Source organism: Ambystoma mexicanum, chromosome 1q, assembly GCF_040938575.1.
Source record: "Ambystoma mexicanum isolate Mex_15411 chromosome 1q, UKY_AmexF1_1, whole genome shotgun sequence".
Taxonomy (NCBI): domain Eukaryota; kingdom Metazoa; phylum Chordata; class Amphibia; order Caudata; family Ambystomatidae; genus Ambystoma; species Ambystoma mexicanum.
The window spans coordinates 1,304,247,573-1,304,271,958 of NC_090922.1; the positions used below are offsets into that span (position 1 = coordinate 1,304,247,573).

General features: G+C 44.7%; 1 protein-coding gene across 1 annotated transcript in view; it reads right to left on the bottom strand.

The window, feature by feature from the left end:
- Nucleotides 1-2,821: 2,821 nt before the first annotated feature.
- TCEANC2 (transcription elongation factor A N-terminal and central domain containing 2) overlaps nt 2,822-24,386 on the bottom strand; it is an 80,859-nt gene continuing 59,294 nt past the window's right edge. The window contains exons 3-4 of the mRNA XM_069642149.1: nt 10,611-10,804; nt 2,822-4,608 (exon numbers count right to left, since the gene is read on the bottom strand). Of these exons, the coding sequence (XP_069498250.1) occupies nt 4,420-4,608; nt 10,611-10,804 (383 nt within the window). The 3' untranslated portion in view covers nt 2,822-4,419. The remainder of the gene's footprint in view (nt 4,609-10,610; nt 10,805-24,386) is intronic.

A 24,386-nucleotide genomic window follows, 5' to 3' on the forward strand; every position in this document is an offset into this window, starting at 1 on the left:
CGATAAAAGCAGGCGTCCCTTATATTTTCTCTACAATTGCAAGCACTGCAGAAACCGTCATGTGAAGACATGACATGACCTTGCAATTGAATTCAACAAGAAAATAGAACCTTATCTGCTCAAGTATGATGAAACTCATTTAGTATTTCATACCTACCTAGGAACCTCACCCAAGAACTCCATGTGAAGGTAAACAGAAGCAAAAGCATCACCTATTGAGTACAAAATCACGATTTCTACAAATACGGCATTTCTGTCTGTGAGAACCCTCCTATTGCATTCTAAAACTAAAGAGGAGTTAACACCTTACCTCTCAAACAAAGCCATTCTGCATGCACAGTGGGTAAAATGAAGCATTGTAGCCAGCTGGAGAAATTAAGCCAGGTCATCAGATGGAAATGATGTTGGAGACATTGAAACACGCATGAGGAGGCAAGCACAAAAATAATTCTTCACTCCCTTTAGGATCACATGTTTATGTTACAACCCCCCAAATTTGTTCTCCGGATAGCAATGTTTGTGTCCTTTCACTGTGGTGGTCACGTTTACCCATCTGACCACGTTTCTGTCACACGAATTGGAACTAATAGGTGTATAGGTCTCAAAAGTGTGTGCTCCTGCTTAGGGACGAAAATAATAAGTGCAGGTATTACTAGACCTTCATGCTCTTAAGGTTAAGTGATGTTACCAGGTGCTGTACGAAGACAGGAAAACTATCTTTCTGGGAAATTTAAAAAGTTTTCAGAAACAGAAATCCTTGATGATTTGGGAAGACTTTGATGTCTAGACAAATTTAAGAAGGAAGATGAACGATTTATAGAGCGATTAATTTGTCAAGTCTACTCGCCAGGAACAAAGATTTCAGACATTGGTCAACTGCGTTGAGGGATGTACACAAAGAAATGCAAAGTGAAAATTTGCCGCCAATGAGAACTTCTCTAATACCATACATCTTAAGGACTCATTAACAGGTGGAGTGGCGACGCTCTGATCAACACCCGAATTTCCCAGAGCCATCAAAATTCGGGTGGGAGAAGGCAGATAATCAATATTCTCCTACCATGTGTATGCTTCCATGTGCACCACATCAATCATACAGCTGGTATGGTGGACATGTGTCAAAGGACAGTGTCCTGTGCATTGCAAATGCCGAGCTCAGTCACGAAGGTGGACAGAACTGTGCAAGTGTGGGGGTGACTGGGAGCTCTGTGATAACAATGATTTTGTAGATGATGAAAATAAACTCTGGGACTTTGAAGATAGAAATGAAGGTTTTTCAGGTTCTCTTAAAATGTATTATTTCAAAATTTCTAATTTAATGAGCATACAGTCAAAGGTTTGCAATGAAGTAGCAATAATTTACGAGGGTATCTCTCGAAAACGGTAAAAGATATAAAAATATTCCTCATATGAACTTTTCTATTCCTTTGACCATGTTTAACAAAAAACCTACTTAGCTCAAAAACGAAATTAGTATCTGTAAAGTGGCCATCTTGGATTAATGACGTCACACAGGCCGTCTGCTACAAATTCAGACGAAACACATGATTGTATGCTTCATTATCAATGCATCCCCAAGTAGGCATACCTTCCCCTCACTCAAAATCCCACAGACTAGGTTATTGAAACAGATGCCCCTCAACTATTTGGGAAAATTAACAGGATCAGTCCGAACCCAGTTTTTTTCCCCTAGGCTTAATAACTTTGGACCGTTTAACTAATTTGCCCCAGATTTACCAGATTGGGGGGGGCCCATTCCAGGCAATTGTTTTGGAAAATTTCAACTAAAACACACATTAAACAAGCTATAGCCTCCCATCCGTCACACTCCACAGGAACTGTGATGCCATACAAAGTTACTCCTCCATCTTCATTTCAAACATTCTCAGAACACGTGTTTGGGTGAAACGAATTAATCATGCTTTCTTAGACACTGTGTAACAATAAAACATGTTAAATTAAGCTGGAGCAGTAATCTTTGTTTGGTATCTCAGGCTCTGTAGAGTGCGATGGATGGAGGCTTTGTGCTTTTGCTTGTTTAACGTATTTAAGGCGGCCTGCTCGATCACATTGCCGGCACCATCATTCAGCAGATTAACTACCTAGAACTTAAAGATGTGCATAACAAAACTTTCAAGGACATGAAGGCACCACATGTACACATATATAAATATAAATGGCTCTTTAAGTGCTTTACATAGATTTGTATAGGTTTATTTTTATAGCTTGTCAAAACAATCTTCTAGCTGCCGCTGTGTTTACGGGATGCTATAACCAAAAAAGTGATCGGTGGAAGGTTTTGAACAAAGCTGAACCACTGCCACTGCTCTGGGAAAGCTTCCAAACCATTGTTTTTTAGCCTACCTGTGCCATTGCAAAAGGGGTCCAGACATATGCAAATCAGTCAGTTACTGCAACCAATGGGAGCAGCCCAGCCAAAACTGCTAGGCCAGTCTCCCTCTGCACGGAAACACAAGCAACCTCAGACATGTTTCGGTCTTTTTGGGCCACATCAGCGATGTGCAGCTTGGTTCCCTATGTCTCAGCGAGCAAGGTACCCACGTCTTGTGTTTACGGGATGCTACCGAAAACAAACGTCATTGCACCCACTTGCGCAACAAACCAAAGTACCCTGGGATATTGGGTGGGAGGGGTCTTTGATATTTTGCTGCCATCAAGATGCCTAAGTGGTAAAGGAATACAGCTAAAATAAAATGAAGCAACAGTATATATAACTGGAATGAAGAAAGGTAAGCATTTGACAAATCTCTGCTCATGCCCTTTTTTTCATTTTATATTAACGACGTGCCCACAAATAATATGCATTTTTTAAAACAAATTTTATTTTAAAGAAACTTTTAAAAATACAGAACATAATTCTGCTGCCCTGGTTGTCTTTGTTTCAGACCGGCCAACCATGTGTCGTCTTGTAACATACAGTAGCTCCAATTACGAGTTTATATACAAAAGGGACACAGATGCACCTGCGCCACATTCGTGCCCAGACATAAAACAACTTTGCACTGCCCCCATTTGTAAATGCAAGAGAGAGCTCAATGACAATAAGGGAGCCCTAGAAGTTAGGCAAGCCTACCTTACAGTGATTGCAATAATGTGCACAGTCTTCACAAGTACCCAGCCTACACAATATCCATGAAGTGATCTGCTGCAGACAACACACAGAGTGCTGAGTGGCAACCAGAAAAGACAGCCTAGCAGACGGCATCACATGTGTTGCAGAATATGCTATTGACTAGGACACATTTGGGGTCAAGTGTTATTTATTCTTTAAGCAACGAAAGAGGAGACGCATAATCAACACAATTAGTTTTCACTGAATGCCTGCCCTAAGGTGCATCTGGTTGTAATGGACTTGCGTGGGCGTTCAGGTAAGGTTTACCACCCAGAGAGGCCGCTGAAGCAGGAACACGATCTTGGTGAAACATGATGAGAAAGAGGAGCCAGAGACTGTCCCCGAGTCACTGACTCGTGTGCGCAAGCAGTTACACATGGTCTATTGTGTCTAGCTTGAGACACTGGCTTTTAGTGAAAAGGGATAGCCGGGTGGGATATAGATGCACTATAACACCACCCTGGCGCACTGGCCGTGCACCTAACATTTTTGGAACTGTGACTTTTGGAGTGGTTTTAAGCAGCGATCTGGAGCCTGCCAATCGTTGAATGAAGTAGCCATGGGCTGGACTTAAACCCAAAGGACAGTTAGAGGACTTTGCTGGAGGGAGCGTATACTTATTAGTAGTGCTGTAGGAATCTGATGGGGTTCATGGCAGGGGAGATGGTGGTGTACAGCCTGGCCTCCACCCAACACAACCTAGAAACTGTGCTAACCAACCCACTCTAACCCCACGCCCAGCACATAGGTTTTGTTTTCTGCATCCCTCAAGAGTACAGGCAGGGCAGTTTCAAAGCCCTTAGCTATTTGCCTGAATGCCAGCAGCAGTTACCACTCTCTAAAGCCATCCACATTATAACTGGGTGACTCCATCTACCAAGGTCTGGTGAGGTGTTCCTCCATACTGCTTGGGATTGAATGGCCTTGCCACACATTCTGCTGGATGTATGAGTGCTAGAAAATGGACATGCTATGATGACGGACTATGTTGGTTATCTCTGCAGAAACTCGCATTTGAAACCCCATTTTCTTCGGTGCGTTGTTTGCCAATCCGATTGGACATTTATTCTTTCTCGCTAGTGTGCTTTTTGTTACTTTTTTGGTCTGTGCTCTATCTTTGTTCTTGCCTGCTCATTTTATCACAATACCTTTTTACTTTCTTGATTGAGCCAAGAGATGGGTGATGGTTCACTCTCTAAATAAACAAATCGAACCAAAATTGTTGCAACGGCAAGTTGAAATGTGCAGTCGTCATGTCCTCCCCAGTGTCCGCACAGGAGCCCGCATCACTTTTTATGATTCCGCACAAGCATGCTGACTGCCAATGTGCTGTCTTTGACTTTCGCACGGATCTCTGGTTTATGCTTCAATGTAAAGACCATGGTGCGCACAGTCTTCCGATACGGAACATTGATGAGTCGGGCACAGGCATGAAAAGCTTCTCGTTCAATATTTTCAACCAGAGGGTGATCTGCCTTTAAAGAAAATTAAGAAATCAACGTTAGAAACTTTGTGAGAGTTGCAATACGAGTCAGTCATACGGCCTCAGAGTTTGTACTGAAGAATAAACACATTAAGACCACAACTGTACGTTTTGGCTACACACTCTTCCCTCTTGCGTTCTGCAGTTTTATTGACTATTTCCCAAACAGACTAAGGCGGTCTTGTGGCACTCGGGTGGGGGCAAAATATGCCACGGACAAGGGTAGGGCGCTCAGAAACTAGCACGGTGGTTATTTGGCGCAGTATGAAAGCAAGGTAACATTACATATCACTGTAAACACAGCTCATTGCATATGAATTGGGTGCTGCAAAGGAATTGTTCAAGGTCCCTGAAAGAAAGCATGATGCCCAAAACGTGGCACTCAATGATAGTGGTGCTTCAGAAAACAAACTTGCCAATGCTATTTGATCTGCCCTTATATTTATAGTGAAAGGCGTCTGTGCACGGTAAAATCACCATTGTGCAAATTAAGTATTTACAAATAACAGTGGTGTTATGAAAACTCAGCAAAATAAGCAAGCGGCTCTGCAGAACACTGGAGTAAGAAAGCAACTCTGAAGACCATTAGGCCAAGAAAGCAACTCTGCAGAACCTTCAACTGTGCAGTCACTGGAGAAGGAAAGTCCATCTGCAGAACATGTGTTTGTTTATTCATTTGGTAATGCGCACCAAACCCTTAGGTAGCTGGGCGCAGCAGTAAAAGTAGTCTTAAAGCTTAGTTACATTGCATATTACAAATGCATACATATACATACATCTACACACAGGCTTACAAGTGCATACAGGCATTCAGGCAAGATTTAATACTAACAGCTGTGGTTACACCGTGGTGGCGGCAGGTGCTTACATATTGAGTAATGCCTAGGCAGATGCAATAGATGCAGTAGTCATGCCAGGTAGAGGAGCGTAGCAATTAGGGCTGAGGAGGATCTGGTTATGAGTCATTAGTGCGAAGCCATTTGAGTACATTTTGTCTAAAATTAGGGTAGGGCTGTTCCAATCGGAGGTCAGGTGGGAGCATATTCCAGGATTGCGCTGCTTTGACTGGGAAACTGGTTCCTCCAGCCTTAGAGCATTTCCACCTTGGGATCTCAAACATGGATGTATTGGCAGATCTCGTGGGGCGGGTGGCTATTCTCCTAGTGATTTTTTCCGAGAGGTAAGGGGTGCCAAGTTGTTCAGGCACTTGGAGGTGAGAGAAACAGTTTTGAGGAAGATTCTGTCCTTTATTTTTAGCTAGTGAGCCTCTTTCCTAAATTTAGTGATGTGCTCTCTGTGAGGGATAATCAACGCTGCTTTCAGGGCGTTGTTTTGCATTCTTTGTATTTTATCTGTGACATACTTGTTAGCTCCTGAGTACAAGGCGTTACAGTAGTCTAATCTGGACATTATGAGAGCATTGGCCAGGGTAATGCAACTAGCACTAGAGAGAAACTGTCTAGCGGCTCGGATGAGTTTGCAGGTGTAGGCTGTTGAGGAGGCAAGGGAATGGATGAGTTTGAAGGTGTAGGCTGTTGAGGAGGCAAGGGAATTGACTTGTTTCTTAAGGGTGAGAGAGGAAACCAAATAGAATCCTAGGGTTTTAACCACGGGCATCACCTTGATAATGTTGTTATCAATGTTGAAGGATGCATAGTTTGGGATTAGCTTTTTGAGGTTGGCTTCAGAGCCTATGATCAATATCTCAGTTTTGTCGTCATTTAGGCAGAGGCCATGTGTTGCCATCGATGCCTGAATGAGGATGTATATCTTGTTCACCAAGGCCGAGTCTGTTTCAAAGTTGCCCGAAAGGGGTATGAGGATCTGGGTGTCATCTGCATAGTTAGTGTAGGTGACACCCAGTCTATCCAACTTATCGAACAGCGTTTTGGTGAAGATGTTATACATGGTGGGTGAGACACAGGATCCCTGTGGGTCTCCGCAAGATACTTGGATAGGATCAGAGGAGGCTGAGGGGGAGAAGACTCTCATAGTGCGGTTGGCTAGGAAGGATTGGACCCATGCTATGGCCTCCCCTGAGAAGTTGGCTGCAAGCCTCAGGTGGTTACATAAGACTGTGTGATCCACCAGGTTGAAGGCTGCCGACAAGTCCAATAGAAGTAGCAAAGCTGTTTTTCCATGATCCTTCAGCTCCTCGATTTGAGTCTTAAAGTCTAGCAAGGCTGTTTCTGTGCCATGGAGGGGGCGGAAGCCAGATTGCTGTGAGCCTAGCAGGTGGTTGGTTTCTAGATAATGCTGAATTTGTAGGTAGGCGACTGTCAATTTTGAGTCGGAAGGGCACAGTGGGGATCTGTCTATAGTTGGGGGGGATTGCGCGATTGAGGGTTTGTTTTTAAAGCAGGGGGAGGACACAGGATTCTTTCAGGTTGGTGGACACTGTGTTTGATTTAAAGGAAGAGTTTATAAGCTTAGATAAAAAGGGGGCTTGGTCCCTAGCTGCATCCTTTATTATGTACGCTGGGCAGCTATCGCCCTTGCAGTTTGAGGGTTTGAGGGAGAGTATGACTTTTTCTGTGTCGATAATGGAGATAGTCTTGAAGCTGAAGGGCGGAATTGTTCTGGTCTCCGTATGTTGTGGTGGTTGCTGATCAAAGAGGGGCAGTGTGGCCTTTTTGTTAGCTATTTTAAGTTGGAGAGAGGAGATTTTATTCGATAGCGCATTTTGTATGTTGGTACACCACGTCTTATCCTTAGGAGCTTTATCTATCACCTGGGTTGATGATTCCATTTCCCGAAGAATGGAGAAGAGTTCCTTGGTGTTGGATTTGGCTATTGCGGTTCTGTCGTTGAATATATTCTTTTTAGTGTTCATTATTTCTTTTTTATAAAGTTTAGATAGTTCTGTTAGTTTGTCTTTGTTGGAATCGGTAGGGGAGCTGAGCCAGATAGCTTGGAGTTTTCTTTTTTCTAATCTTAGCTCTTTTAGATGGGGCGTGAACCAGGTATTTCGATGCGATTCCTGCCTACCTTTACGCAGTTTAACTGGTGCAATAATGTCTAGTGCCTTGGTCATGGCGTTGTTGAAGGTATTTACCAATGTGTCGGGATCGGCCTCACTATCCAGACCATTGATGGAAGGGAGGAGGTAGGGGATACGTTTTTCCGCAGAGATGTCCTTATTGCTTCGGGTCGGGAGGGGAGGTGCCATGCTAATGGTTTTAGGGCTGAGGAGATCAAGTGTGGCGGAGAATCTGATTAGGAAGTGATCCGTCCAAGGTTGTGGGACAATATCGGTAATGGCGATATTGCAATTTAGGTCGGATACCCAGTCGAGGGTTCTTCCTTTGATGTGGGTAGGAGAGAGGACTTTTTTGATTAAGTCCATGATCAATTAGTAAGGCTGCTATAGAATGGGTATGTTTATTATCTGTATCATTAAAGCCAAGATTAAAGTCGCCCATCAGCAAAGGTTGTGAGTGGTCTTTTGTGTTGTTGGCTATAAGACTAGTTAGGTCGTCTTCAAATGTTCCTAGTGGTCCTGGTGGCCTGTAAACCAGGTAGATAGTAAGCGTCCGGTTGTTAGATAATAACAGCTTAGCTGTGAGTATTTCACAGGACGAGCATGGTGGTGAGGTGGCCAGCCTAATGGGGAGGGTGATTTTGGAGATGATGGCTAGTCCGCCAGCTCTGGCATTGGGCCTATCTGCTCTGAGTATATGGTGGCTGTCGGGGACAGCTATCATAAGGGTTGGTCCTGCTGCCTCGTGGAGCCAGGTCTCAGTTATGGCAAGCAAGTCTGGATTATCGTTGTTTAAGAGGTCCGCAATTTCGGTAGCATGAGCTACCATTGATCTGGCGTGGATGAGCGATCCGGTTAACGTCACGGTACTCTTAGGTTTAGGTGGGAGTTTCGCTGTGCGAGTATTCTGGCTTATGACGTTCTTTATAGAGATGGGAGCGTGAGCAGGGTTTAAGGTGTTTAATGTGGTTGCCTGAGCTTGCTTAGGTAAGGGATCATTGGAGTAGGTCATGGTATGTCTGATGCCTCCATTTGTGTTGTTTGTTTTAGTTTCAAAGAGGCGGGGCGGTCTTGCCCTAAGTCTCATATTTCTGTACTTAGGTGGGCATGTTTGGAAGGTAGCGAAGGCCATGATGGTAAACAGCGCAAGTGAAAATAGGAGGGTCAGGGTCTTCTGATTATTTCTCATATTGGGTAGGTTAGTGTTCTCTTGTCAATTTGTTGTAGATGGGGGTGGTTTTAGGGGCAACCAGAATCTCCATCCATAGTATGGGTTGGTTTCAAGTGTCTTAGTAAAGTAGCTATAGCGTTGTGCAGATCACTTTTGAAGTATGCCTAGGTTCAATTCCTACAATGTTGTGTGCAGGTAGTTTGTGACCATTTTAGCAGCAAGGTCGTCGGAAGTCAATTCAACTGTGGCTATATTCAATTTCACCATATGGGCAAATGCTAAGTATTGACAGGTAGGTGCAGTTGTTGGCAGTAAGGCGGAAGCGCTTTCAGGCTATGCTTTATTTCCAGTCCCACTATATAGAAAGTTTTCAGGTAGCAGTGCCAGCATGGCGGTAACAGTGTGGATATTGTAATGCTCCCTTTTAAACAAATCATATGATGCAGGAAGAGAAGCACCAGGGGCTACACAAACCTTAGTAAGAGGAGAGGCGGGGCAGAGGGTGCCGACCCTAGCAGCGCAGGTGATAGTATACAGGTGGAGGGGATATTGAAGCCTTGCTCTCTGTAAGGATGCGTAAAGGGCAGAGGCGAATAGGCGTAGTAAGGGCTAAATGCCAGCTATCGGTACAAGGTACATAGATTTCAGTTGATATATGCTCGGAGAAGCGTACAACGTAGTGAAAACATGGGATAGGCAGCACACTGGGGTTGGTGGCGTGCCTGGGTAGATGAAATGTACGTTTGTAGTATGTTCTCCGAAGGGGGGTCCGCGTGCAGAGTCTCCGGCCGACGGCTGGAAAGGAATGACAGGCTGGTGCAGGCCTTAATGCTGGAGGCCAGCTAAGCCTACTGGCTTGAAGATTGGCCAAGAAAAGGTATTAGCCAGCCAATGGGGCCAGCAGAATGGCCTGGGTGTGCCACAACAAGGAAGCAGGCAGGTTAGGGCGTCAGGCGGCCATCTTGGAAGGGTCGCTGGCGAGATCCACGCGGAATGGATTCGTTCGTAGAACGCTGTGAAACGAACGTGGAGGCAGATGCGAAATGATTCTTATGCAGAGTTAGGGCCGTGCGTGATGGATAGCGCTTTGCACATTTTTTTGGCGGATTCTGCGGAGGATGAGGAGAGCCCACGGGCCTACCCCGATAAAGGGGGGAGAAGCTCCAGCTTCTCTCCCGCGTGTGGCACTGCTCCTGCAATGTTTCGAGGGGTTCCTGCTCCTCCGGTGCATAGGGGGTGAATGGACACAGGCTGGGACAAGCTATGTGTAGCTTAATCGGTAGTGCCCTGGGTAAGAAATCCCTTTTGCAAAGCACAGGTGCAGAATACAAGCTGCACTGCAGAAGACTACGATACAAAATCATTTCTGTTAAATATTGAGGCAAGAAAGCAACTCCGTAGAACATTGGGATCAATAACAACTTTACAGAACAGAGGGCAGCATGGAAGCAGCAGTTTCAGAACACTGGGGCAAGAAAGCAATTGATGAACAGTGAGAGAAGAATGCAACTATGGGTCTAGGAAAATAGCATTTACAACCATTGTTTTTACAACCATTTACAATTTACAAGCATTTTAGCGCCCTGATGCCTGAGGGCTTAAGCGCTTTACAAATGGGGAAAAATAAATACAGCCATTTTAATGTTTGAACTTCTAAAGAACCATCCTAATAAAACTGCAAAAGAGCATGTCAGCACGCTTTAAGAAATGAAATTTGTATGTTACATAAATACATAAGAAGGTTTGATAGTGTGAGACGGGAGGTGGATGATAGGGGTGCGAGTATGCCATGAGTATTCAAGCAATTTGGGATCCCGGCCATGATAACGTCATGAGTAGTTACCTCCAGTTCCAAGGACTCCGAAAGTAATCTCCGTGCATTGCTTCTCAGACTCTCTGTTTGGGCATCACTTCTCACTTCAATAGATGGCTTGTTCGCATTCTCCTTAATAAACGTTCTCCATTGAGTGTAAACTTCTTTGGCTAATCCTGCAACTTCCAAATCTGGGTGCTTGCGTAGCTTGTTTACAGTGTGACCTAATGTATAATTGGAAGAAGATGTTACATAATTGTGAAGTATTCGGCAAGGCACAGGCATACAAAGCAACGTTGCCTTTGTGAAGTACACACTATATTTATTAAGCTGTTTCTATCAAGTGTGCCATCAACGGCACCCAACTCCCCCTGTCCTTTCAGAAGTAATTAAATAATCAACTTACAAAACTGTATAGATCACTTTACAGACTTTAGGCACCAATAACGTATTATCGCAATCATGCATATTTTCTCGACCTAGTAAGAATGAGAGGTCGATTGGATCCAGCAGCATTCTAATCAGTGACCTTCATGTTACACAGATATTTGCAATGGTTCCATTAGGACACGGACCTATCTTTCTAGAGAATGACTAAGCTTTACTCGCTATCACTGATCAATGTTTATAGCAGGTATATGAAACTAATAGAAGTGTTCATAGGAAACCCTGAATCGGAATATATACGATCAAGGCACAGGTAGTATATCTCAGTGGCTACGTGCTCGTCTTGGAAGCAAGACAACGCAGAGCAACTCAGGTTCGAATCCCAGGTCTGCGCTTAAAAACAATGATAATTTATCAGAAAGTGAGCATTGTGGGAAGAGCTAACTGCAGTTATGAGAAGGTGACGGGAAAAATGAGGTCTTATTTTTAAAAAGGGGATTAGGGGGAGAAAGAGCGGAGTAAGAGGAGATGGGTGATGGTATTAAGGATTGTGGTAAAAGACGATGGGGCTCTAAGTACCAATTGATGCAAGTTAGTATGAGTGCCAAGAAAGATCTCTGAGAATACTGGAGGCCAAGAAGGAGGGGCTATGAGAACGAGGAGGGGCTATGAGGTGCGGCATTTCAGGAATCGGGATTGATGACCGAAAGTAGGTAGTCAACTGTTCATGTGGAGGAAAGCAAGCAGTTCTCTGAGAGGGAGGATGTGACTGATGGAGTGGAGCATGCATCATGCTTTACTACTTTCTCCCCTCTGAGTATTTGGTACTATTCTGTAGCCCTGGTATCTAGCGGTCCTTGCTGCTACCTGTAGACTAATGAGGGAGTGGTGTAGGATTAACGCACACCCAGATTCTCATACATGCTTAATGGACTATCCAAAGAAAAGTATGCAAAGAAAGAAAACCACCAGTTTAAAAAACAAACACGTGAGCTGCAGCCAGCATACAGCATTTGAAAAATGGCACATGCAAGGTTAGCAGCCCACCTATAACAAGAGTATATGTCCAAAGTAAAAACAGGCACAAAAATAAATCTTTTCAGTTACATGGAAGAATTCAGAAATCTTTTGTTAAATGAAAAAACAGTCCAATCTGGAAAGAAAAGCACCAGTTGACAGGAAAATGTAAACCTGAATTTGGCCTTGCACTGTGTCAGCTTCCCTTTACAGGACTGAAAATCAGCTTTGAATAAAGAAACACACAGAGTTGGTGAAGGTATGTTTTTGAGTTTAATTGCAAACATATGTAATGTGGCCCTGTTCTGTGGAAATCTAAAATAAATGTGGGGGAAAATCAAATGCTTGTTAAAGGCTGCATTGGTGAATAAAGCCAGCAACAAGGCCTGGGCAGCCAAATGATATTCCATCCCCTATCCCAGCGCAACAGAAAGGTGGGATGGCCTGCTTTCACAGGAAATAAAGTGTAAACACTGACTTTTGAACCTCAATTTATGACTCGGCCTGGAGGTGGTTCTCAGGAAGCAAGGTTTTATACAGACCAAAACAAATAGAGCTTTGAGTTTATGGCCCTTTAGAACGTGCATATATAAATGGATGGGATTACACCAAAATAATTCTGAGTGCAAATAACCAGACAAACTCAAGAAGATGGCAAGTCGCTGTTTTATTAACAATTATATAACGCAGTGAGGTTACAACGAACATCAACAGCTGTACGCTCAGTCTCTTCATGATCTCCACAAAAATTACAATTCTTATACTAAAATATGCATCACAGTGATGTCATACTACGTGGCAAAAGTGAAAAACCTATCAAGGGTCTGGATTGCTTAAGGAAAACATCTAGATATACACTTATATAGGAGCTGGATTTGTTATTGGCTGTCCGATATCAGGTGGACCACTTATGCCTACCTCTTAAAACATGTCATTTCAGAAACATTAGATACACAGTTTCTCATTGGTCTTACAAGCTATAAGGTCCTTTGTTATATGGACTAATACAATTGGTTGGCACGCTTGTGCCATGTCTGGAACATTCGGTTCATTTAGCAGCACGTAAGCCCAGGTGCAGGGAGATAGGACCTGAAGCTACATCACCACCCAATTAGCCCAGCATCTCTCATCTCCCATGCCTTCGGCCAGGAAATTGTTTTTTTACTTGGTCTTGTAGAGTATTCTCGTCTTTGGGAATGACCGTGAATGAGGGCTCTCGCTATTGTGTATGGAACTCCAAGTTCAAGCTCTATTTCCATCCTTGGCTCACCTGACAGGAGACCATGATCTGGTCCGTTTTGCAGCTTTTAAATACTCTATTTGAATCAAGACTTGGCATCCTTTGTGTTCTTTCTTGCACCTTAACGTGAGAATATTCATCATGCACACAGTCCTTCTTCAGAGTAGATAGCTGACCTCGATTTCTACGATCTTGACTTCAGGCCAGGCAGCCTCACCATGCAGCTTCATGAGCCTGCAGTCCAGCTGCGACACAGCTTTCCCATTCACCCGTCATGGTTTCTGGCTTACTTATTTCATGCTACCAATGTCCAGTTTCAGTACAATGGTGGCTCTGCTTACATTATATTTAATACTTACAGCTAGCCTCTATGATGAATTCATCTAATCTTGTGTTTCAGCGTCTGTACTTTTATTGAACTTTTGTTTTCTTCATCACCTTGTTAACGTGTAATCATCTTCTTTTCCACATTGATTAGGTTACTCGATTCTCTTCGTCATTCGCCCTCTAGGATCCATATCTCGGGACGTCGTGCACACTTTCTTATGATGTCATTAGTTCATTGCTTAGCTCTTTCTCATATTCCTTCAGGGAGTTCCTCCTGTAGGTGGTCATCACATTGTTGGTGCATTCAATAGGGTTGCCTTAATGGGTATCTCCTTCCAAGGACTGGCTGCAGTATTGGTATGATAGCTGGTGTCAGGCAAGGCACGGTCTCATGTGTCCAATACAGGGGAAATAGGGGGGGCTGTGGGATGTATTGACCCACTCCGATATGCTATGCGGCATCACCCTGCCAGTTATGGGGAAAGAAACAGCAACAATGGCGGCAAAACCCTTGTGCGCGCCAAAAACATACACACCTACAAAAACCGTGTGCTTCAGCACACAAAAAGAGGGATGTACAACCTGCCGCCCATGGTGCATGTGCAGTGGAATAGAGCACACCCTGCAAAAATGTGCCAGTGGGCTCCATAACCAGCAAATCGAGTGCAGAGAGAAAAGCAGCACTTTGCAAATGAAACCCAAAAATGTGCCTACAAATTTCATTTGCTTTGTTGCCAAAAACTCCAAAATGCCTATAACACAACACTTTTCAAATTTCACAATCTTGCCTGGTGCTAAAATTCATGTATTAAATGAAACATTGTGAAAAATACAAAGTCTGAAAACTGACAGCCTCTATGCCAAAATCTGGGTGCGGTACCCAGGGCGACCTGAATGACAGCTGAGGAGTACTAAGGCAGCTTTAAAATTACCTAAAACTCAAAAGTCTGCTGAATTAGCAAACAAACGGGATTGTTGCCAAAAAGGAATACAGATTTTAGTTGTATTTTTGATTCCACAGGCCAAGAAAGAAATGTATTTTTATGTGATACAACAAATGTGGGTTTTGTTAGGTTTAAGTAGTAATTAGCTTGGCTGAAGTTGAAAAAACTGTGAAAGCAGGTTTTCTCCCAGGAGGGCCTTCCTCTGAGCCGAAACTCACAGGGAGGTGTTAATTGCTAGTTAGCCCAGAACCTGGGCTACAAAGAGCAAAGGAACAATGACAAGGCTGCAGCTCAGGAAACTAGAAGTGTGAAGAGGGTTGTAAATGGCCTCTGTGCTGCAGGGAGACAAAAAGAGGCAGAGCCAAGCGACCATCTGTTGCTAAACATAAACAAAGAATACTTTTAAAAAGACTTATAACTTGCTATTGAAAATGGTGAAAAATATAAAAATGACAGAGTTGTTAATTTAATTTCTGGCTGCACGTGTGAAGAGGCGACAGAACTGTGTGACATATTCTGGACAGGAATGGCAAGATATGTGGTTTTATACAAAATGTATCACTGTTAGAATTGTGAAAATGTACACGCATATCCCCATGTTAAACACGCACACTTGTGGACATTTGCAGAAAAATTTGACATTTTGTTCATAGCGAAAAGGGCAAAATTCTGTAGAAAGGGGAGACAAGATCCCACCACTGCAGGGTTTTGAGGCATAGCTGCTATAAAAATATGGCATCCTTGTGTGTGATTTGTATAAAGGTGACCAATATAGAAATGCACATTTAATATAAAATCAGATTTTGGGACCAGTAGATAAAGGGAGGTCTCAGGTCTCAGAGGATTGTAAAGCTAATCATAAAACCTGACATCATCCAGCCTTGAGTCAATCACTCAAATTGCAAGGCGTAGATGAAGTGGGGTCCAATCCCAGCTCACAAGGGCAAGCTTAGCTAAGCCGGCACACACACCCCCTTTGTGATGTCATTCTAGAGCATAAATAGAGACAGCTGACAACACATAGGGACTCACAGATCCAGCCACTTTCCTGATTCCGGCAAAGCACTCTGATCCAGCTTTCTATATCCAGCTTTAAATAATCTTCCAGATCTAGATGCCTAATCTCTTGCCAGCTATAGAGACTATTGATTTCCAGCAAGGCCCTGAATCCTCAAATGTATTCTCTCCACTCAGTAAAGAGCTGTGTGGTGTGATAAGGCCTTTTGAACCAGTATCCAGAAATTCTCTGGCTTGCCACCACTAGGCTTGCCTGAGAAACTCGCCATCCAGCTGATCCAAATACCCACAGACTAGGAGAGCAGATCCTGTGCCAATCCGGTGACCGGCCTAGAGGATCCAGTCCCGTGCCTGATGTGCTGTCTTCCCTATACCTGACCCCATCCTGACCAGAGCCGTCGGTCCCATTTTAAAAACGTATTTTGCGAGTATAAATAGGAAGAACTGTGTCCCATAGCATATGTACTGTGCATAGTCTTATCCCCATCAGACCCATCCTATCTTTCATTCAGAACCAGTATTGTTAGGAGTATCTTTGCCTTGTCTTATCCCTAGCTCCAACCCAGCCTATCTTTCCTTCAGAACCAGTATTGGTAGAACTAACTTTGCGCTGACCCTTTTTCCATCTGAAGAAGTCGGGTTTCCTTATCAGGTAGGTGACCCTGATCCAGTGACTGTAATCTCTGTGTGGTATTCGCTTCTTCATAGTCATCCCCTTGTGTAAGCAAACTCATTTGTCATTTTTAAAAGTGCATTTCTGTTTTTCATTCTCGCGCCTATTTTACAAAAACGACTGTTACTAAAACCTCCATAACTCCCTCAGTTTTTCTGATAGAAACGAAATTTAAACTCCTACTTGTACCCATCATCCATAGCTATCCATAGAACCCAAGACCGCATTGCAGTGCGATTCTCCCGTTATCGCGAATATCGCACACTGAAAAGTTTGCCGCGATTTTAAAAAATCTGAAAAGTTTGTAAAATAGCTTTTAACTGCTTTCGACTTGACCCTTAAGATTTCAATTGCTTTCTGTTGACCAAATCATTGCTTGTGCTTCTGTGCAACTATTCAAAGCGGCTCCGATTGGAATTTATAACCATTTCAGTATTTGTGACCCAGATTTGGCGTTTGCCCAGTCCATTCTAAAGACAATCTTAAAAGCCATTCTGACAGCTGGACAGTCAATTCCGTTTTCTCTTGTGTTTAAAGGGGGAAGTGGGACTGATATTCTGTTTGATTTGTGCCATTCCTGAATACCTGCTCTCTCTCCTCCTATCTCTTTACATTGCCTATTAGGGGGTTGAGGGGTGTTGCAGGGGGAACTGCTAACCACAGTGCTATCTGATCTGAACCAACACAAAAGTATTATTTTCTGTGCTGCTTTTTTTGCTTATTACCTATTCCTAGTGTACTAAAGATATTATTCAGTGTTCTGTCACTCCATTGGTGATTGTTGTGTACCTATTAAAACATATTGTGATTACATTTTAAATACATAAATAAATATTTACCTCTGCAAACCAGCCTGATTCCTGGTTCAGTGTGACCAGGGGGGTGAGGGGAGTTCCAGAAGAAGGGTGCGATATGAGTGGTATATCGTTCAGAATATTGAACTTTTAGTCAAAAATAAATAAGGATTTCAGTTGTGCACTACATGCTGAGCTTTGACTTGGGTGTGTGCCGGATTGAAATCACTTACAGCTCTGGATCTCCTGCAGATGTATAAAGTTGCTCCACTACAGCTTATTTACAACTTCCACCTATTCCTGAGCTTAGGCTAAAGCCCCGTAAAGATACAATCTGTTTGCTCTGGGAAGGGGTGAGCAGCAGCCCCCTCAAATAATGTACCCCTCCACAATCAGCCAAGAATGCAGAGGCGTAGACAGAGTAGGGCCTGGACGGGCAGGGCCCACCCAAAATCGGTAAAGGCCCACTCCGTAGCAATGTATGGGCATTTACAGATGTTAATACCACTGTGGTGGGCCAAACAACATTAGCTTCAAGCCCCACTTGTTAGACAATCCTGGCTTCGCCTTTGGCCAGGATAAGGAAACGTCGCACCTCTGGAGACTGGATATCTGAACAAGGAACAGCAATGGCTAGCGGGCTGAAGGGGAAGAAAAAGAACTAATAGCAGAAAGGAGGATTGAAGAGATTGTTCTCTTTTGGACCCAATTTTAGATTAATGAGACACTGCAAGAGAAGGTACCTGGAGTTAAATTCCCAGGCCCTCCTCAGTGGATAAAGAGAGCAGACAGACCCCATCTTGCAAGCTGATGTCCATCTATTCCCAGAGGGGGAGAACGGAACCAGTCCTTAACAGGCTGCCCCCAACCTGTCTTTGAGACAGCCAAGAAGAAATTCAAATGAAATTATAATATTAAGTAGAAATAATCCTGACGCGAGTGATACTGTTACGCTCACCTGGTCTCTGCAGGGACGTTGGGGCACGGTTGCAGCCCTCCCTGGAACTGGCTCCCCTGGGTAGGCTTCTTCCCCTGCTCCTGTGTTGTGGACTGCTCCGTTTGTTGATACTGCCCCTGTTTATTTATGAGGGTGATCTCTCCGTCCTGCTTCCCAAGTGCAGGGGTGCTTTAAATGGACCTAGTTCCTTCACTGGTCCACATGCGTGGCAGCCCAGACCGGCTGTGACTGATCCACTTCTAAGGTAAGTGTTCTTCAACAATGATTATTGTCCGTATTCTTTTGCAATGTCTTTTTTCCCTATGATTATTGTTTGTATTCCTTGTAATGTCTTTCCTTCTCCCCAATAGGTGATGTGAGGCCCAGCGGAGTCCCTGTACTGGAAGTGAGCCCCAATGGAGTCTTGAGGAGTTTACAATGTCCCAAATAGATTGCAAGTTTGGTTCTATGGTCAGCGCGAGGATTGACTTGCACGCAACCATAGCGTAATGTCTTTATGTTGTTTCTAACCTTATTTGTCATTTTCTCCTGCAGGGATGGCCTGGCGAAGTCAGACGAGGAGTAGCTATCCGAAGATCTGCCGGCGGGTGATGGATGGCTGGAACCGCGAGGATGCTGGCCGAGATGAGCCTCCGAGTAAGTGTTGGAAATCTGGAATAGGTAAGGATGTGCTCCGACGGCGAGGACTGCTAGGATCAGGTAAAATGCGTTGCAGACGATGGTATTGCTGGAGTCAAGTAAGGTGCGCTTCAGGCGATGATAGATGGTATTTCTGGAATCAAGTAAGATGCGCTTCTGGCGATGGTGTTGCTGGAATCAGGTAAGAAATGCTTCAGGCGGCAGTGAGCATTACGCTGCTATGAGCAGACTAACGCGAAGCGCTGGCATGCAGGCAGGGCAGACTTAAATAGCCTGGTCCCAGCCACACCACTTTGCTCTGCCTTGTGGCTCCACCCTGCCACTCCCAGAAGATGGTGCACGTGCAGCCCATGAATTCCTATGGACACGCCCGACCTGGATGCACATGGGGGGCCTGCAGGGTATGAAAGAACACATGCACTAGAAGCAAAGTGTGCAGAGCACACTTTCTCGTGAGCCTGGCGCCAAACTGGACCCTTTATGTGATGGAGCTTGTGGTCCTTGCTCTGTGGCCATGACAGATACTCTATAGGGGAATAGAGTAAATATCAGCCCTTTTTATTAGTTAAAGTACAGAGGGACGGGTTAGATAAATGGACTACACATCCTGAGAAATAAATAAATATTTCAGAAGTGAAAGTGCTTCTGGAATTATATATTTGATAGAATCGGTCATATGGTGTGTATTCTAGGAGATCTCCGGACTCGTAGGTGTAATGATCAAACACAGAAGAAAATATTCTGGGAGTCAAAGGAATATCTCACTGTGTGCATACCTAGAAAAATAATGCAATTGAAGTCATTCCTGGTTACATCACCAAGCAGAGATTTGTTACTGGTGTGGATCCGCTCAAGACAAGAGGAAAAGGGTTATTGACTGTTACCCACTTTCCTGCCTTTAAGTTGTCCAGTGAAAATGAGAAATTTACACTTTTACACAGTAATGCAATAGAAACACTACTAAAGGGAATTTAGCAGACACATACGTTGAGCACACCTTTTCCAAGCAATTTGCAACCTCGGGCTATTGAATTGAATTGATATTTTATTTATATCGCACTCGTACACAAATGTTTCAGAGCACGACAAAGCAGGGTAGGGGAACAGGGGAGAACAAAACAACAATCTTGCTAGGCCCAGTGACATTGAGAACGTGCAAGTGAGAGGGGACAAGTGCATGGAAGAGGGGGAGTGGAAAGTGGGGAGCAAAGGAAAAACAGATCAATAATAAATAAACAATGAAGGCAACAAACCGTGGTAGTGTAGCCAGCAAGTGGTAAGTGCTGGGTTTAAGGCAGCAGACAGGGAAGGTCTGATAAGTGCAGGAAGAAAAAAAAGGGGGAGGGAGGAGACTTTATGGGTACAGTCCAAGGGGTGGCCTGGAGGCAGTGCGTGAGGGTGGCAGGGTGGGCAGATACCTAGGCCCGGAGGACAGAGGGTGGCCAGGTGCACTGTGCCGAGAGAGAACAGATCAGCAGGGGAGAGGGGGGACAAAGACAGAAGCAAAGAGGAAGGACCTGAGGTGCTTTCGGAAACGGAGATGGTTCTCTGCAAGTTTCAGAGTGGCAGGGAGGCTGTTCCAGAGGGAGGCCACAGCTGAAGACAGATCTACCCCCAGCTCATTTCTTTGAAAAACAATTGACCCTTAAGAGGTAGAGGAGCGAAGAGCTTGAGAGGGGAGGTATTTGCGGAGGGATAGCTGAAGGTATTTTGGACCCAGGCCCCAGAAAGCCTTCTGGACAATGCAGAGGGTTTGGAATTTAATCCTTGCATCCACTGGGAGCCAATGAAGAGATTTCAGAGCTGGAGAGATATGATCTCAGGGCGTGAGGCCAAGGACAAGTCTTGCAGTCCTGTTCTGGATTAGTTGCAGAGGGCAGGTAGATTTAGAAAGAGGCCGTTACAATAGTCCAACCTAGAGAGAACCAGAGCTTGGGAGACAGTGAGCTTCTGGGCGAAGGAGAGGAAAGGCAGAGTACCTCTGAGGAGGTGCAGTAGGAAGCTTGACTTTTAGAGACATCAGAGATGTGGGCAGAGAAGGAAAGTGTGGGGTCAAAGATGACCCTGAGGTTCTTAGCCTCGCAGGTGGGGGTAGGAGGAGGGCCAAGGGAGCACGGGCAGAGAGGGAGGGGAAAGGATGGTGAAGGTGTGCCGATGAAGAGGGTCTCCGTTTTGCTGGCATTCAGACAAAGATCGTTGACGGCATACCAATCTTGAATGGCAGTTAGGTAATCAGAGATGAGAGAAGGAGAGGAGGTGGCAGAGGGCAGCCTGAAAATGAGTTGAGTGTTGTCAGCGTAGCACTGGAAATTTGAGCAGAAGATGGCAATGCAGTGGGCGTGGCAAGGCAGTGGAGTTGCCAGGTATTGGTCACAAAGCGTAGGGCGAGAGGTTATACCCCTGGGGAACACCACAGGTAGAGAGGGAGATAGATGATAGGAAGGACCCAAGTTGGACCTGGGAGGGTCGATCAGAGAGGAAACAGGTCAGCTAGGCCAGAGCCTGGCTGAATGAGGGTAAACTACCACATGTTCAGGCACTGCCAAGCATGGGTACTTATCTAAAACAATGGGCTAACTGGCTTCAATAATAGATTAGGAGTTAGGTTACTGAGTCGAACATGGACCTTAAAGACCTAACCGGATGGGGCCTAGTGACAGGGACTTGTGACGGAGTTGCCTCCAGAGGCCATATGCAGGTAGCAGCCTGGCCGAGGGAAATATACAATGCAGAAAGTTTTACTTCTGTCCTTTCACACATCTATCTAGCATCCATCATGAAATCTCTCTTAATGTTTTCAGCATACTTCATAGATGTTACCTCCAGATCTCATCAATGGTCCCTTAAAAGACAGACACCCATACTTATCCCAACACAGCATGAATTTATGCAAAGAGCATGTTGTCCTGTAAAAACTGGCTGCTTAACACATGGTACTTACATGTATCAAGTTCAGGAGGATTAAAGGCTCTGCGATTCTGTTATTATTGAGTCAAAACAATTAAACTAAAGAAACATAATAAATACAGCAGGCAATGGTACCCCGACCAGGAGAAAACTCGCCCACACTCTGAAGCCTTGAGTAAATGCCAGGGAAGCGGAGTGAGGCGAGAGTGTTTTGCGTGTTGGGAACGCTGCCTATTCACTGCCAAACCAACGTTATTGCTGCCAGCAACCTGCACAGTCTTTTTACCGTGGACATTTGGAAAAGGGGAGGAGCGTCTTCAAAACCCCAGCTCCAGCCAAGCGGAGTGAGGCGAGAGTGTTTTGCATGTTTGGCGGGGTTGCGCAGGAAGGCGGACCAGGGACAAACAGCGCACGAGAAACAAGTACTGTCAGAAGCTGATAATCCAGTCTACAACAGCCGGACGCGGTAAGTCTGTGAGCGGGTTGTCTGGAATTGCGCTTGGTTGCTCATTTCGGCCCGTGAGTCTACGGAGATCACGAAAGGCGGGGTGGAGAAGGGACGCGCTGGAAAGCTAGCCGGGGAAAATAGAGTACCAGATGTAAGCGCCAGTGGGTGTTGCTTAACCCAGCTCACAACGCCTTGTAGTGGCGAGCCCGTGAGTGGGTGAACTTAGTTAGTGCTTGCCAGCTTGAGAAGAGCTTGGGGAAAGAAGAACTGTGAAAGTTGCCCTAGGTGATCACCCCGTGTAATGATCAGTGGCGAAAGGAGAGGGGGGGGGGGGAGAGCGTTGAGAGCCCAGTGAGCTCAGTGTGGCTCACGAGCAAGAGCAAAGCACCGGAAAACAGGGCTCCAGCAGAGGATCCCAAAGGACAGGAGAGCCTGAACTTTTTGGACCCGAGTCAGTGGTAAATACTCCTTATTTGGCAAGTAGAGGAAAGAAGTAATTAAAATCAATTCCACTGAACTGAAAATGAAGCTAAGAAGCACAGCCCGTTTAGACCTGACAAAGGGGCCAGAGTGGGATGGCTCCTACATGGAACCAGTGGCACATTCTACAACATCAGGGACACCTTTATCAGTTGGTACACCTGAGAGCCTTGCTCAAAACCTATTAACAATGAAGGCTCAAATACATGGCGCAAGACAGCAATCTGAAGAAGAGAAAAATGGGAAGGAGAGCCAAGCTGAGCAGATAAATCACTGAAAAAGAGGGTTGGAATATATGGTTACTACTAAGAACATCCAAAGGAAAATTAAGGAATACTTTGGGAAGAGTAGAAGTTGAAGCCTGGATGAACCGGTAGAACAACCAAATCTAAGCTGGTGGACACCCAGCAGCAAGTAGCGAAGGGAGTGAAAACCTTCTGGAAGAAGAGCTACGGATAGAGACAGTACCAGAGGATGCACCTGAGGAACGGGGGAGCAGTAAGACTGGAAATGGAGAAGATGGAAGAGAAATATGTGCCGAAGAAGAAACCCAAAATATCAGTTGGAAGGGAGGGAGAAACAGCCGAAACCTCATCCCCAAGTGGTACAACACTGAGCGCTTTAAACTAGGTCTTAAACTCTCTGGTCTCGGTTTTTGAACTGCTAAGAGGGGAGGTCCAATCCCAAGCAGCGATATTGTTGGAACTAACAAACGAAATGGCAAAATGCGATGCGTCTATGGTTGGACTTAGTAATGTGATTAATGTCACAATAGTCCCATCAGTAATGGAAGTTAAAGAAATTGCAAAACAAAGCATCGAGGTAGACCTCCTTCGAGCACAACTAATTGAAAATGGAAAAGCTGAAGAGAGTGGGAGAAATCAGCTGCAGGAGGCCCTGTGCCTTTGGCGGGATAAGCCCAAATTGAGGGAAAATGAGGGTGAAACTGGTGAGATAAAGCCTAAAATATTTGAACATACACCTCTGTCAGAATCGGCAAGAATTTATGAGGACGGCCCAAATACTAGAAGATCAAGTTGAGGCTGTAAAAGAGAATTATCAAACACTGGGGGAAGAAGCTGCAGAAGCTCTAAATGGATCAGGGTCAAATTGGAGCGAAGCAAGTAACCAAAACTACAGGAGGAGAAGAAAGACAAAGAAAAGATGGAAGGGAAAGAAAGCCGAGACAGATCTGTCCTAAACTGGCAAAAAAAAAAAAAACTGAAAAACCAAAGTACTAATGAAGGCAAAGAATACTGTGCCACGAAAAAGGAAAGAAAATCAAAAGGCAAAGAAAGTAAAGGGGAAGGAGCTGGAGAACTGCTTAGAAATAGAAGACAGCAGCTCTGAGAGCCCCGCTCAAAACCAGACAGGAGCGATAATTGCTGAACAATTGGACCCAAATAACCAACCTGAAAAGGTGAGTGTGAGTATTGGTGTTCAAACTGATGCACAAACAAAAACAGATGACATCAACAGGGCATAAGGGAACAAACACTTGAAAATTGCCCCGATATTCACACAGAAGAAGCGACATTCGCCAGGAGTAACTGAGCCTACCAGGAGTGGAAATACCATCAATGGTGGAGCAAACATAAAAATGGCCCCCATATTTACGGGAGCGAAAAAAGATCTGAAGATGCAACTGATTGGCCAAAGAAAGACTCTACCATCAGTGTCCACGAGCCTGGGGGAAGGCAAATATCAAGCCATTCTAGGAACGGGTCCGGGGAAGTCAAGTAGGGTGGGACCCGAGGAACCCAAAAATAATGTGATCCTGGGGGACCAAAGAGAGAAAGTGGTCAACCCAGTTGAGAACTCTACCGGCTTTGAAATTCCAAAGCTTTGGCTGAAGATTACAACGAAGCCAACCAAACTCTAAGTCCCTAAGCAGAACTGTGATTCTGACTATATTTTAAAAAGTCAGATGTCTCTTTTGTTCTCCACGGACGACATTGAATATGTTAAATTCCCA